Raw genomic sequence first — 15,764 nt, 5'->3', positions numbered from 1 at the left:
CCTCTGAGACCTCTGCTGACTCCGAGTTACCGTAATGTTGGATAACTCGGGTATTAATGCCAAGTTGCAAATGAGGTTTGCTCCACTGGGCTGGCTCTCTAAAAGAATGAATGTTTTAGATCTAAAACTGCCTGTGGTCTCATAAAAAAACACAGCTCTCCTGATTTTCTATTTATTTGCCATTATAGGAATGATTCCATCCTGCCCTTTGCTTGTCCTCTGGTTAAAGTTTGCCTCTCTGGCAAAAGCTCCAGTGGGTTACAAAAGCACAACTCAGATTTGGAAACTTACCCAATACAAAATCCCCAAATCCACACTTTGTCATCAGCAGTAACTTTCCACGCCCACAAGCGCTGGCGAGCTTCACTCCCAGTGTGCTTTAGCAGCTGTGTGCCCTGGGCTGGCCCTGCTCTAAGGCTGTGCCCATCCCTGCCATACCCCAGGAGAGCTGGGCTGTGCTCCAGCACCCTGATCCCAGCACACAGCCCCCGCAGCTGCACCCCCGGCCCCAAAGGAGCCTCCTGCCCTTATTCTCCCAGCCCCTTCACTTCCAGTCAGACTGAGATATGGACATTCACCTGCAGGGTAAATATCTTAAGTAAATAGCCCTGTCACCTTCCAGAGCAGTTTTCCCAGCTGGCAGGGGTGCTGGTTGTGGAGCAGGGCCACGCTGCCCGTGCATGGCTGCTGCCTGGCTCAGGATTCCCTTCCTTTCCCTTGTTTCCAGCTTGCTGCGGTGTAGAAATAAAAAAAAGCAGAACTGTTGACAGTGCTTCCAAGAAATGAATGCAACCAGAAAAAATTGGCCTGGAAAACAAAACCCATTCTGCTTTCTTTGCAAAAGTTCACGAGGGCTGCCTGCTCTGCTCCTGTAAATCAATATACTCATAGGTCCTTCTTCCTAAGCCAAGCTGTGTAACGTGGGTGCCCATGTGGAGCAAAAGGGCACACTCATACAGAGGCAAAACAGAAAGAGTCAAACCTGTGAGGGGTTTTCCTTTTCATGCCAGAGCAGAATCTCTCAGAATCTCTCAGAGCTGCACATCAAACAACCCAGGTTTTGTCCTGGCCCTAAGGGCTTGTCCCCAGAAATGCCAGAGGAAACTCTTCCTGGACAGAGGATCTGTGCAGCTTTCCAGGCTCTGGCAGAAGGCAGGAGCCAGCCAACAACAGCAACAAAATTTGTGCTCCTTTTTCTTCCTCCCCACTTAGCTGCTCTCTAGCCAGGAGCTTTCTTCCACCTTCAAGGCTTGCATAAGAGCCCTGGAAGTCAGATATTTTTCCCTGGAGCCCCCAGGGTTTGTTCCACCTTGAAGTTTCTTCTGCTAGAAGACTCTCCCACAGCATCCACGCCCCAGGTGTCCCCAGTTACAAGCAGCTTAGCCTGACCCCAGGAGCTGTCAGTCAGCAGTGGTGTGCTGGCTGCTGGCCTGCCCACAAATATCTGTATTTCACAAATAAACCAGGTTAATTTAAACCACTACATCTGCAACAGCTCCCTAAGGGCCCTTTTAAAGCTAATACTTGGGCAATCATTGGACTTGCAATGTATCATAATGCTCTGTAGACCTTTTAAATAGAGTGGTCTGGCCAGGATGTGGCTGGATTTAGTCCTGTGCTCAAATACAGAAGTGCTGCCAACAAGTGAAGGCTGAACAATCAAAGCAGCTCCCAAGACTATTTTACTGAAATTATTTCAATTTAGGTGATACATAAAAGAGGGCTCCTTTTAAAAAGAGGCAACCCTTCCCTTCCTTTGAGAAGAAAAAGCTCCCAATGAACGTGCTCTGACATCTCACAAGACCTTCACCAAAGTCAAAAGAAGAAGCAGTAAGTTTGTATTTTAATTGCATAATAAATGTACCTGAGTTCAGGCTTGTACACTCAGGCTTGTACACTCAGTTCTGCCACACCCACAGGTGATTTTAAAATACACCAGCCATGACTACAAGGACTCACAAACACAATAAAATAAAAAAAACCCACAATTTTGTTTTTTGTCGTCTTGGTAAACTTCAAATCTTCATTTGGGTTCTGAAGGCATAATTTTCCATTGTTCCTGGCAAGTACCAGCAGGTCTCAGGAGCTTCTTCTGCAAAGGTACAACTGGGGACCAAAGGAGGCTGAGGAGCCCTGAAGAAGGGAAAACAAGTCCCTGACATGGAGCCCTTGTTGTGGCGGGTTGAGCATCACTTCTTAGCTGCAGCCAGAGCTCTGTATGCAAAAACCAATCCACCCTATCCCAGCTGAGCTGAGCAGGGAGTTGCTTGAGGCTCCCCCGAGGGACTGCTCTGGTCACTGTGGCTGTGGCAGCTCCCCAGTGGGCAGCAGGGAGGGGACACCGAATGCCTGGCAGGGACAGGACAGAGGCAGAGTGGCCTCAGCTGTTTCACACCCAGCTGGCTGAGCAGGCTGAGCTTCAGGCTGGCCCAAGCAGCAGCAGAGGAGATGGAAGTGAAGCATTTGGGGTGTCACCTGACCGAGCTGTGTCACCATGGCAGGCAGAGCTGGCTGTGCAGAGAGCCCAGGAGGAGCCTGGGTTTATTCCTGGCCCTGTCACATGCTGCAGGTCAAGGTTGTAGTGCCTGGGTGAATTGCACTCATAACAAAGCCGGTATCTGTTGACTCTCACAGCTGATTGTTTTGGAACAATAATTCATAGTTGCCTCCCTGGATACAGAGAACTGAATGACAACTTGGATTAGAAGCACACAGCCTTGCCCTGAGGAGCTGCAGTTGATGACTAAACCACCAATTCTGCTATTGAGATTCTCTACTTTGACATCCCTTGGGGGCAGAATGTAGGATATTTTCTAAGCATCAGTTGCGGAAAAACACTTCCCTTTCTGGTCCTGCACGGGGTAGGCAATTAGCTTGTCCCTCTTGGGCAGGAAGGGAGGTGATTTCAAACAGACACTCCAGCTCCCCACAGCGAGGCTCAGGCTCTGACCTAGTTAGGAGCTCTCCCGTGCAGGGCAAATTAGTTCAGCATAATGCAATATGGGATGCAGGAATAATCAGCATGAACACTGTGACTTTGATCTCTGTGATGGGAAGAGCAGCATTTCACTTGACACCAATCTTGTGACCTCATTCCCAGCACATGCCAGTGCCCCTAGATTTTTTTTTTTTTTAAATGCTCTTTGGCTTTTGTTCTCCTCCTCATTTGCTTTTGAGGCAGGAAGATGTAGCCAAAAGCAGCATTTTCAGAGAGGTGAGCATTGATCACTGAACTTTTTTTTAGCAAAGGTTAGCTGCAGAAGATCACAGAACCACATTATCCCTCCTTTGGCATGCCCACATTGCCAGGATAACAGAATCAGGGGAAAGAACCAGCTCATGCAGAGTAATGCTGCCAAAGAGAACCCTGGGGACACTGCCACCCCTCTGGCCAGTGAGCAAGGACACAGACCAGAAACTAATTACCTCCACTCTTCTGTGTTCACAAAATACTGAGGGCACTTCAGTCTCAGCCTGCAGAGAAGAGTAAGTATTGATATTTTAACACATTGAACCAGACTCCTCTCAGAGCTGTGCAGTTGAAAAAAGCCAAAATCACCAAACCTAGAGGCAGTAGATAAGCTGAAATAAGGACAATTCAGCTAATTGAGAAAATATCTCACAATTCTGGACAACAAAGGTGGCAGAATGTTGAACACGGCAATCTAGTGTTGATAGTGCAATCTCTGTCCTGGAAATAGTCAAAGCTTTCCCCAACAAGGCACTGAGCAACTTCCAATTTGGTGGGGTTGGACAAGACACCTTCAAATCTAAACTGTCACCTTCTGATCTGAACTGTCTTAACTGCCTTACTGATCTGGGCTATGACCTGGGGTTATTTTGCAGACAGGAGGAGAGAGCAGGTGAACAAGAGATCTAAGATCCCCCAGGCAAGAACAAGCTTGGCAAATAACCTGGTTTGGCACTCTTTAGCCTCACAAGAGACAGGCATGGCACTTCACAAGGACCTTTTACAGCTTTTACAAGGCATTTTACATCTTCATCCTTTCATCCTACTGGAGAGACAAAGATAAATAGAGAGAAAATTCACAGTAGGGTCCTCCTAGGGAGCAGAGGGATGAAGGATTTAGCAGACACAAACCCTGGTACTCACCAGCAAGATGATGGTGATGAACAGCTCATGAGGTCTTCTCTGGGTCAGAGATTCAGAGTTAAAACTAACACAAGGTAAGTATGAAATCACTTTATTGGGAAGTTTCATACAAGAGTAGTCAGTCAGAAAAATGATTCAAGTGGTACAGTACCTTCACAGACAAGCCCCTCCCACATCTCAGCTCCAGCCAATTCATTTACAGATGTCCCACTCAGTTTTTCATGGCCTTTTGAGTCAGTGAGTTTCAGTGCAGCACAGGGAGCAGAGTCTGTTTTTACACCAAATTAAATTAGCTATGACTGAAATTTTTCCTGTGAGAGGTATGAAACCCCCTGTAGGTCTGTTGAGAATGCTGCTTACAACATAAGGCATCATTGCCATCTACCCCAGCTGATTCAGAACAGACTGAAAGACTAACAAAATATTCTGCCAATAAAAATCTTTTAGAAAAACAATATAAAAAGTTTACATATATATATATATAGCATAAAGCTACCAAAAGTGACTGTGTCATTTCCCCTCTTATACAAATAATATTTTTTTAAAAACATAATACATTAGTAATTTACCCAGTATATAACATATTGCACCTTTCCAGAATCCTCTATGCAGCAGAAGCCCCATACAGTATGTGGGCAGTTCCAAGATGGACCTGTAGCTCCCCTTTAGCTCTGCCTGTCTCTACAGCAGCTGCCAAGAGTTTGGCTATCACAGGTTTAGGATTTAGAAAGCAGGGAGCTGCAAGATGGCAAACCAAGTATTTGCAAATCAGTACCATTTCTTCTCAGGAAGGAGAAGAACCCATCACAGGAATCTCTTGATTTTTTAAAAGAATCATGCATTACTTGTTGCTGGTGTCAGTGAGACAATACAGTTTTGAGTGTTTGTATGTCAGTTTTTACTGGCAGAGTACTCCCCACGTGCCAAAGAGGTACCTGCAGCACCTGGCAGTGATTTCTGGCCTAACAAGAAAATACAGCCAAACCACAGGAGTAAATAAAACCAGGTCAGTTTACTTTGTTTTATGACAAAACACTGTAAGACACCAACAGACACAGTGTTGTGTGCCTGCTATCTGAAAATAATTAACATTGATTCCTCAATCCAATTTTCAGTCACCTGGAGGGTTTTAGATAGAAGAGCAATTCCTGTCTTGCCCCTTGCTTTTCCAAGCACAAGCTTCAGTCCCAGTAACCATGCACAGCTATGCAGAAAAGGAGCTGAATTCCCAGGAATTGAAGATACTGCTGTGTGTGGAACCCACACTGTATTTGGTCACTTAATCTTCTCAAATAACTCAGCAAGAACTTACTAACTCTCCATATAACCTTGAAGAACACCAGGAATGGCCTTTAGAATTGAGGACATACAAATCAGATGATTTGATGGAATGAGCAATAACCCATCCTAGTACAGGCAGTACAGGGATGGGGTTATTTGTTAGGGGGGGTTTTTGTTGGCTTTCTTTGACAGAGAGCTGGCCACAGCCAGAGCCCCTCCCTGCACAAAGCGTACAAAGTTATCTCCTGCTAGAGGTCCCAGGGCATAGAGCCCTTTCTCCTGAGTGCATTCATAGGTGAATGGATCAACATCTATGGGATTCCTCTTTGGATTGACTGGCTGCTCGCTGTCCAATGCCAAGTCAATGCCATCATTTGGCAGAAAGGAGAGGTTGGGGTTTGAGCCAGTTAGAACAAGAGCCATGGAAATTTTATAAGCTTTCTGACAGCCATTCTTGTCTTGGAAGATGCATTTCTTGTCCTTGCCAAAGGAGAGCACGTGATGCTCAGGGAGGCTGATGTAGTGCTCGTAGGGCCCAGCACAGGCAGCTGTCTGCTCTTTCATCATCTGGTGGACTTTGTGGTATTCAGGGTACATCGTTTTGGGGAGCTGGTTAAAAATAAGGCCAGGATCAGTGACTCGTCGCCGAAAAACGTGGATTACCGGAATATTGCAATGGTGAGCAAAGAGAATCGCATCAGCAGCTGTCAGACCAGCACCTACAATCAGGACTGGATCTGTCATGATGCCAACACTGTTGTTCTTCACTGCTTCTTCTAGGGCGGACAGCTGGTGGTGGACATAGGAAAGGTTTTCTCCCTTGACCCCGAGCCAGGTAGGATTGTCATATGTTCCTGTAGCCAAGACCACATTCTCTGCATAGACGGAGAAGGGCTCTTTGTCACCTTCCACAGTTTTGAAAAATCCATCCACTTGAAAGACCTCTGCACTTTTTTCATTAGAGCTCCAAATTGAGTCACTATCCTCCTGCAGATCTTTCTGGGTGTGTTTGGAGATGCTCTCTGCACTCACTTTCCTCACAGAGGTCACAACAGTGCCACATTTGAAATTCTTCTGCAGTCCTTTCTTCATCACATAGTGTTGGTAATATTGAGCAATGTCTTCTGCTGTGGCTCTATTGTTTCTGAGACCTCTGTAATAAAGGACAAACAAAGGTCAAGCAGCAGTTAAGTAAGAGACTGGAATTTGTCCTCTCTTGCACTGAATGTATCCTAGAGTCATCTATCCTGGCACTACCAGAGAAGACTGATCTAGTTTCCCCGACTTCAGCAAAGTCATTCCTGACATATAGAGCTAACAGTGAGGTCCAGAAGCTGTTGGACAGAAGCAGCTTTCTCTAGCATTCATCCAGCCCCAAGAACATGGTTGGTTATTTAAGCCTTCCTCTAGTACCTTGCTTCCATTCAATTTTTAACACCTGGACTTGTTAAGATTAACTGTGACACATGTAAAGAGAAGCAGCACCTCAGAGAATGCACAGTGGCTGAACTGATTGCACTTGTCATCAGTAGAAGCCAGGTGACCATGATTTCAAGCTCTACTCAGAACTCATGGTCACAGATTCATCTCCCCAGTAAGTGTGGAGAAGGACACATTCCAAGCAGCACTGCAACTTTATCTGAGTCACTCAATATAGAATGGACTGGTTTTGGGGTGCAGGAGGGTGTCCTTTCTCTCACTAAAATCATCCATAACAGATAGGCAGCTACATTCAAGAAGTCCATTCCAGGTTCTGTAAAAATCCCCAGATGTTGGCAAATGATCACACATGAATATCTCACCTTCTCTTTTGCTTTAACCATTCTTTGAAAGGGAGATCTGGGAGTCCCATCCATTCCCCTTTGCTCAGGGTAACCATAGAGCCCTCTATAGACTGGAACAACAAGCAGAGCAAAATCACTTTAATTTTTTAATGTAAAAACTGAAAGGCAGCTTTTCCATGTTTCAATATGACACAGATGATGAAATCAGTAATTTCCTCTAATCTGCTGTAATGGATGAAACCATCCATGTTCTCCAAAAAGAACAAGAGATGGGGAATATAAAGGCTTGTTTTCCTTTTAAACTTTCATGTGTCTATATATATAAGATGTAACACAGCTGACTGGGATTTTAGAGGAGCTTTTCTCTCTCCAGTCAGCACATCTGGCTATTACACAACACACAGACCCCAGCTGGCTCCAATTCACTTACGTGCCAGGCACCTCCAGGAGCATTTCTGCCAAGGACCAGGTGGGGGATGGCTCTGTCAGGCTCATGCCACCAGGTGAGCACAGATTCTGCTGTCCCACCAAAGTCTGTGTCTGGCCGCTGCAGGGTGTCAAACAGAAGAGCCACAGGACTGTGGGATCGTCCCTCCAAGCCTTCAGACAGATACTCCAGATCCTAGAGAGAGAAGCACCAGATGCTCAAAGTGCAGGTAGTGCCAGGCAGCAGACTGCTTGTTACTCCAGCATCTCTCATCAGGGGGCTTGGTGTGCTGTGCAGCTCATTTACTGGCACACAGACCTGTTCTTGCCCAAGGGCTGCCTTGAGGATCTTAGCAGCAATGCTGGCAGTTCATACAAGGCAGATCTGGATTACAAAGCAAAATGCTTTGCTATTTGCTTAAGGCTCATTCTGTCTGTGTACTTTGAAAATCCAAACGAGGTAATCACTTATTACACACCCCTGGGATGCTTTGCTGGGATGTCATAATTTATCTTTACACGAACCTGGTCCAAAAGAGAGACTTCTGGTGCCTCTTCCAGTTTTCTCTGAAGAATAGGATGAGGATGAAGAGAGTGTCTTTTGAAGTAAGGGGTGTAACCTGACAGCAAATATGAGAGACAGATTCCTGAAGGCCCATTCCCTGAAAAAACAATTGAGAAGAGTTTATACTTCTGGAGATAGAGCAGCTCTTTGAGAAGTGTTTCTAATATGCAGACCAATTCTAAAGACATGACACTGCTATGGATACAGGGGATTTCCTGTTCCAGCATGGGCTTATGGGATGGAGTTGGGGAAGTCATTTTACCCTTCACATCACTTGCTCCTATTTGCATTGCAAGGTCCTTAGAACTTGCTGAAAAGACACAGGGTTAAATAAGTCAGAGGCTGCCCTCACCTGAAGCTTGAAGTCTCTAGCATGGTGATGAATGGAGTTACTTCTCTAAAATTAGGGGTTTAGAAGCTGATCATGGGCTGTCCAGGGGCCTCAGCTCTCCTGGAAGCACATTTCACACCAGTGCAGCGTAGTTCACTGTGCACAGGATATAAGATCCAGAAAAGATGGTGACTATTGAAATGAAGGGGAACCAGTTCTTCTCAGCAAGAAATTCCATCTTTTAAGGGATCTTTGGCAATACAGCTTTGACTAATGGGTCTTGAGGACACCTTCCAATGGGAACCAGCCCTACTGTGGTACTGCAGTGTGTTAAGGAAAGCCTCTCTGCCATGCCAAGACAAGCCCTCAGAACACAGCACTTTGAACAGATTGCTGGATGGCTGAACTCTTTTGCTGACCACCCAACAGCCAGGAGAAAAACTAGATAAATGTGACTCCAAAGCCCAGTGAGAGTAACCTGTGGAAAGTTTGCACATGGCTGTTCTCCAGCATGTTTAATATTTTACAGTGTCTGGCTGCCCAGGCTTTGCTGCTGTGTGACCAAAACCCACGACAGTGCAGTGACGAAGAGGAGAGGAGAACCCAAGTGACAGCAGCCTGTTGACACAGTGCCAGTGCTCAAGGGTGACTGGAGCAAAGGCTGATCCTTGAGAATCCCAAAGAGGGAGGTCATGGCTGCAAAGCCAACAGTGAGCTATGTGAAGGGCAGCCCATGTCACAGCTGGGGACAAAAGCTGCTGTGCTGACACGAACCAGCAGCTGCAGGTCAGTGTTTGGAATATTCCACTTGCAGGAAAGTTAGCCAAGACCAACAGCAACAGACACTAAAAACAAACTAAACTGCAGCTATAGTAAAATACAACAAATTTCAGGTCGCTGCTTTACTTTAGGCAGTACAAGGAGGTGCCTAAGCCAAACTTCATCATCTGAGTGCTCCACACTCAGTGACAACACACAGAGGATTTATTCTGAACCTTGTCTAAGTTTGATATGGATGGCCACAAGAGCATCTGGGGCTCAAGATATTTTAATATGCAACTGCTTCCATGAGGCTGCTAGCACAGCTGAGGCAGCACTCAGCCTCCCTGGAGCAGGGCCTGGGGAAGTAGCTGGAACCTCCATGCAGTGCTGTCCAGCTGCAGTGAAACAGCTGGGCTGCTTCATTCCAACAGCCTCCCCAGAGTGCATCTCTTCACACTGCTGCTTCTGAGGCTTTAGTGCCATCTCCACCCTGGCTCCCTGTACAGGTGCACTAGGGAGGTACCAAAATATCCTCCTTCCCACCTAGAGACTTGTACAACTGAGCAGCACAAAGTCATTCTCAGACAATAACTTGCTGGTAGTAGTATCCTTGTCAAACTTGCTGTTAGCAAGGATTAGGGCTGATTTATGCAGTGCTCTAACTTTGGAGCAGCTCCCTCGGGTGCTTTGAACTCGAAGCCAGAGAAGGAGGGAAGCCAGCTCCGCAAGGCATGACACACATGCTCAGATGAGCAAGGTCCAACACCCCCACAGCCCATGGCTGGTCAGAGGGGAAGGCTCTGACATCATTACTTTGCTCAAAGAATCACCTCACTCTGCAAGCTCCCTCTTGCAAGGGAGGCAAGACAGTTACTATATAACCTGGCTTTTTTAACTGGTAGAAACCTGCATTTTGTAAGGCTATTAAATCTGTACAAAATCAGTATAGCTCACTCATGTTTTAAAAGAAATCTGTGAGAAATTTCAAGAAACCTTAACAGCATCTGGAATACTTTTTAAACAGACAAAATGGTGAAAAAACTCACACCTTCACTTCAAGCACTACAGATAACCACAGCAAGGTGATTACCTATCTGTACTGAAAAGGTTTCAAATCTTTCTAAATATCCAACAGAGAAAAAGCAGGCTCAGATGAAATGATGCTCAAAAGGTTACCAATTTTACCATTAAAGGTATGCGTTTTAATTTGTAAAATATCTTGTTCCTTACTACTCACAACTCTTAGAGTTGTCTCTTAGTCTCTTAGTATTATAGGAAGCCTGGCTGTCTGGGAAAGGATGCAGAAACAGCAGTCAGGCATTTCTGGTTTGAGTGAGAACATGTGGAAGTGGAACAGAAGTTAAAGATAGCGAGTCCAAAGCAACAGCAGCACAAGAGAGCACAGCAGTGCTGGCAGGAGGAGGCTTACCTATGATCACAACAGGCAGTGTCTTGAGCCCACTCCTGTTTGAGGGTCTGGTCACTAATGGGTACATCTTCCCATCTGGAAGCATTTCTGCTCTGGAATCTACCTGCTGAAACAAATATGTTTTGAATTATTTCCATTTTTTGACAAAAACCCACAGGCAAACAAACAAGAAAAACACCACAAGATTTTCTCCAGCCCACTAACTCAGGCTAATCTAAAGTATTATTACCCTGCATTGCAGACTGTCACATTACACTTCCACACTCAGGACAGACCTCCTTATCTTTTTCTCCTCCTGACCTCAAAATCAAAGGATGATTCTCTGATTATGCACTACAAAAGGGGGACAGAACAGTTACTTTTCTTTTTCAGACATGAATTCCAGTTACTCCAGAACAGCTGGCAATTTTAGGAACCTTCTCACTACATTAAATGAAGTGTTGCAGCTGTTTATAAAAACTTTACTTGTGACCATACTCTGTAGAAAATGGTATCATTATCACAAACACTTTTTGAAGTAACTTGTGCATTTACTGATAAGTGAAGTAAACCTGGTCTCCTGGCTGCATTTTCAAATAAGTACCATTCTATCACTATAGGGTTTTTTGAGAAGTGCTAGTTTAGTTCTGGAAACTTCTTTCTTAATTTTCCAGAAAATGGAGAGTTCTAGTTCTGACCAAGTAAATAACAAGTCTTTGAACAAAATATACATCATAATTATCTTGGAAACGAAGGTGTCATTAGAGTGGAATCTACAAAACTAATCTAATCATTATGCAAACATCCAATGAACAGTGAATGTTTCTGCCATTCCTGCAGGAATCCCACCATGTGAAATGACTTCAGTTTTCCATGGAATTCAACTCCACTGTCACTAACCTAGAGAAGTTATTTTTACCACAATAAACGTGAGAGTTCTGAAATTCAGCATAAGCTTTTAAGTTATTCTACAGAAAATATTTTCTTTTATAAAAACTTTATTGTCATTTTGGAAAGCTAAGCAAAATCCAGGGAATGGCACGGCTCTGTCCAGCAGGGCACGCTCTCCACACCCTTTCCAAGCACAGACAGATCTTTGGCAAGGGCACCACACGCTTCCATGAGGCCTGGCCCATCACTGCCTTTGACACAGGAATTGCAGCAAATGTCTTCCTGCCGGTGTAATGCCCCTCTTTAGGCTGACATTTATGGCACAGCAGCTCCAGCAAAGCGCAGGGAGTGCCTGGGCAGCCAGGAAAGCAGCAGCACAGATTCCAGGCTTCAGCAGGGGTGCTGCGGGTGCCTCTGCTCACAGGGATGTGACAGGTCTCATGCACACCGAGGCACAGCCATGGCTGGGCTCAGCAGCTCCATTCCAACGTTCATCAATAAAATGAATTCAAAACTAGCAGCCTTGTCCAAATCTTTGGATCACAGTTTAGTGACACTTACTGGTTGCCTGTTACCACTTAACTAAACATTAGTCTAAGAGTGTTATGCATTTTCCTGACAGGGCACGAACCATTTAAAAGACATTATAGTTGTGCTTTCTAATTTAAGTAATTTGAAGCATCAAGCTTTGAAGAGAGCTGGATCTCAACAAAACTTATGTTCCCAATTTAACTGAGACTCAAAGGTAGCTGTATTCACTACAGAAGATGAACTCCCTTAAGGCCTCTCCACAGCCCTGGATGCTGTGGGAGCACAGCCCAACAACCCAAGGGTCTCCCTAGCCTTTTGGATAGCTTCTGCCACATTAACCAAAACCTGCACCACCTTCAGCAGACTGTGGTGTAAGTTTACCCCCAAATCATTCCTTCCCACAAAGCTCCAGAGCTGCAATTAGTAGAATTCAGCACTAGCAGCTGGGACTGCCAGAGACACCAAAGGAACAGGACACTGGTGTGACCAGTCAGGTGTTCCCCTCAAAGCAGTAAACTGCAGCATCTAGCTGCAGGCCAGCAGAAGTTTCTTCTCCATGATAACAAATAACCCCCTCTCCATCACTGTATTACACCAGAAGTTCTTATTCATTTTTCCTAACATAGAGTACACTTCTTATTTCTGTGAAACTGCTGGGAGCCTGGAAGAGGAAAGTGAGATCTCTGGAAGCAATCTTCCAGGTTTCTGCTCCACAGCTCCCTGCAGCAGCATGCATGGCAAACCTGCATGCACATCCGTGGGGTTTTTGGTGGAAGCAAGGCCTGCTGAGCCCAGCAGAGCACCTGGCAGCAGCTGCAGGGCAGCAGCAGAGCCGGCACTCAGAGAAGGAGCCTGCCAGCCTGTCTGTGAGGGTGAGCGCAGCCGCACGCTGCTGGCTGCCAGCGTTTTTCTGGGGGAGCCTGAAGGGGACAAAAAAGGCAGGGGCCAGGAGAAGACAGGCTGGCAGCGCTGTTTACTTTAGAGGAAGGTTGCCTTGGCTCCTGGCCATTGCTCTGTGCCACCCCTCTCCTCCCTGATAAAGCACAGAGGCGGCCGCACGCGCACTGATAACTCCCTTGCCGCCCTCCCCCTCCCTTCTGCACCTTTGGACGCATGAAAGAGGAGCATTTTCTGCAATTAGACCACACTTTAATAGCTAGAGAAGCACAGTTGTTAGCCTGATGAAATTACCAGATCTGTACACATATGTGACCATTTTTAACCATGGATTTATTCAGTGCCTGGGGTCACCAAACCCCTAATGACATTTTAGTGCTACACACTTGTTTCCTGAAGATTTGATCCTGAAAATTCTATCAACACAAGATTAACCATCCTAGCATCTCTCTACAGATGGAAGAAGTACCTTTCACATCCTATAGCTGCCATCTCTATAATTCATAGTTATTAATTCTTATTTTCAAGTAGAAAGTGAATCAGGTGCTGAACCTGTTTATAGCTATTCCCATCCTGTAGACTAAAGGTTTCTCTTCTGGGGGTAAAACTCAGAGCATCCCAGGCATTTTAGTTTCAGACCAAACATTCACCTTTCCTGCCATTAGATGTTAAGGTGGATTATTTTAATTACTGTTTTGGGTTTTTTTTTGCAGTCTTAGACTCTTAGGGCAGCTAATACAGTGTAGAGGAAAACCTGTTCTTGCAGAGGCTGTTGGAAAGCAACAGAACATTGAAGTTCATTGCCAGTCTCTACTGAACTAGTTAGCACCAGAAAAAAAGACGGAGATAGCAAGAATATTAAGACTGCTCTTCTCAGCCTCCTTTTACGTAGTGTAGGCTGCTGGGCACTCACATTAGCTTAGTGACACTGAGTTTGGCTCCAGCTTTGAGCTTTCTACTTGAAATGAATGTCCCTTTCCTCCTCCTCATCTGGGAGAGTGCAGCTAAGTTTCACAACTTGGCTTCTTGCTGCTTCCAAAGCATTCCAGTGTCTGTGTGATGTTACATAATTGTTTCTGGCTGAAAAGCTCCCAGCTCACTCTGGGCCAGACTCTGCATACCTTCCTGACACAGCCTCGTGTCTAGAGGGACTATAACTCACAAACTCGGTTAGTGTGGCTCTCACTAGTTCCAGGCTGCAAGCCTGAAACAGGTTTTAAGTGAGCAAACGAAAAAGCAAAGACACATTTAGCAAGACAAGGACACTCTGTGATCCTTGGAGAAATAAAAAGCCAGGTTACATCAGCCATATGCAGATAGCTCTCCCTGTAACAGCCATGAGATTTTGCTCAAGTAAGAATCACCAAGTGTGGCCTGAACAGCACATGGGGAGAGCTCAAGAGGGCAATGCAGGTGGGGTATAAACACTGGGGAAGGTTAAAAAAGGTACCACAACACTCAGTTTTAAAGAACAATTCTAACAGAGATGCAACAATAGTTTTCTTCAGCTTAATGTCCTCACCAACTCTCTTGTTTCACCAGTTTAATACTTAACTAATGAGCATTTCTGTGATCCTTGGAGAAATAAAAAGCCAGGTTACATCAGCCATATGCAGATAGCTCTCCCTGTAACAGCCATGAGATTTTGCTCAAGTAAGAATCACCAAGTGTGGCCTGAACAGCACATGGGGAGAGCTCAAGAGGGCAATGCAGGTGGGGTATAAACACTGGGGAAGGTTAAAAAAGGTACCACAACACTCAGTTTTAAAGAACAATTCTAACAGAGATGCAACAATAGTTTTCTTCAGCTTAATGTCCTCATCAACTCTCTTGTTTCATCAGTTTAATACTTAACTAATGAGCATCAAAAAAAAAAAAAAAAACAGAGTACTTGACAGCTTTTACATTTTATACTTCCATACAAGTTTCAGAAGCTGTTCTCTCCTTGCATCATCACTCTTACATGTCAGGCCAGTTACCCCCCAAACACAATTAAACTATGTGGAAAAAATTCAGCTTTGTGGTATGTAATAACACCTTTCTAAAAACACCCCTGTGATACTCAGAAACTGATGTTAGGGTACACCAGACAGAGCTCTCTGTGCTTATTTGGAGCCTTCTTACCTTTAGCAGCAGGTCTGATGAGAGGTGGTATCTTTATGAAAGTGATTGTACAGTCAGCAGAGCCAACCAAACTATAAGCCTGGAATCCTCTCTCTGCTCCAAGACAGCTGTTTAAATATAGTAGGCAACCAGCAGCAAGAGGGGAGAGGAGGAGCCAGGATGACTGGAGGTGGAGCAAGGAAAATACCAATAAGCATGAGTCAGCAGGAATATTTCCCTTCCCAGCTCCTGAATGAATGTAGAGAAACTTCCTTAGTAATGTTCAGCTGACTAATGTGACTACAGCCAAAGCAGGCTTACAGGACCCATGGCTGTCAGAAGCCCTGCACTGAACAAATATTTCCATTTTTAACCTTCAGGACAACACAGATATATAGGGGGTCTCAAAAGATTGATTTCAGTTTGTGTTTCTTTTTCTTCAGTGAGATAAAGTGTTATAAGCCTTTTGCACAGTAGCAATAAAATGAGTCAAACTGCTTGTATAAAACTCTGAATTCACCAGGGGTTTCATCCAAGGTATCTTACTCAGTTCAGGGAATAATTGATCTGGCTTGCTAAATTTAAAATGCCCTTCACAAATGAAGCTTTATCCCAAAGTGTTCAGTTCAAGTAGTAAATGAAGCACATGTTTATCTCTGAGGCCATCTGTT

General features: G+C 45.0%; 1 protein-coding gene across 2 annotated transcripts; it reads right to left on the bottom strand.

The window, feature by feature from the left end:
• Nucleotides 1–4,189: 4,189 nt before the first annotated feature.
• On the bottom strand, nucleotides 4,190–15,668 carry OSGIN1 (oxidative stress induced growth inhibitor 1). 2 transcript variants are annotated; one of them, XM_041400529.1, is made up of 6 exons: nucleotides 15,115–15,668; nucleotides 10,693–10,798; nucleotides 8,131–8,267; nucleotides 7,610–7,801; nucleotides 7,198–7,289; nucleotides 4,190–6,548 (listed from the first exon to the last, which is right to left on the bottom strand). In XM_041400529.1, exons 2-6 carry the CDS (start codon nucleotides 10,775–10,777, stop codon nucleotides 5,555–5,557), a joined length of 1,500 nt encoding a protein of 499 aa, XP_041256463.1. In that variant the 5' UTR covers nucleotides 10,778–10,798; nucleotides 15,115–15,668; the 3' UTR covers nucleotides 4,190–5,554. The 2 variants fall into 2 exon arrangements, with proteins under 2 accessions (XP_041256463.1, XP_041256464.1); XM_041400530.1 differs by having other exon boundaries at nucleotides 10,693–10,795.
• Between the last annotated feature and the right edge of the window lie 96 nt (nucleotides 15,669–15,764).

This window comes from Onychostruthus taczanowskii, unplaced genomic scaffold, assembly GCF_017590055.1.
Source record: "Onychostruthus taczanowskii isolate IOZ18803 unplaced genomic scaffold, ASM1759005v1 scaffold18, whole genome shotgun sequence".
NCBI classification, from domain to species: Eukaryota; Metazoa; Chordata; class Aves; order Passeriformes; family Passeridae; genus Onychostruthus; species Onychostruthus taczanowskii.
This window is presented reverse-complemented; position numbering and strand designations above follow the sequence as displayed.

Coding starts and splice junctions, on each gene's coding strand:
- OSGIN1 (XM_041400529.1), bottom strand. CDS start 10,777: ATGCTTCCAGATGGGAAGATGTACCCATTAGTGACCAGACCCTCAAAC. Junction 8,268..10,692: donor ACTGCCTGTTGTGATCATAG/GTAAGCCTCCTC, acceptor TTGTTTTTTCAG/GGAATGGGCCTTCAGGAATC. Junction 6,549..7,197: donor TGGTTAAAGCAAAAGAGAAG/GTGAGATATTCA, acceptor CCTTTATTACAG/AGGTCTCAGAAACAATAGAG.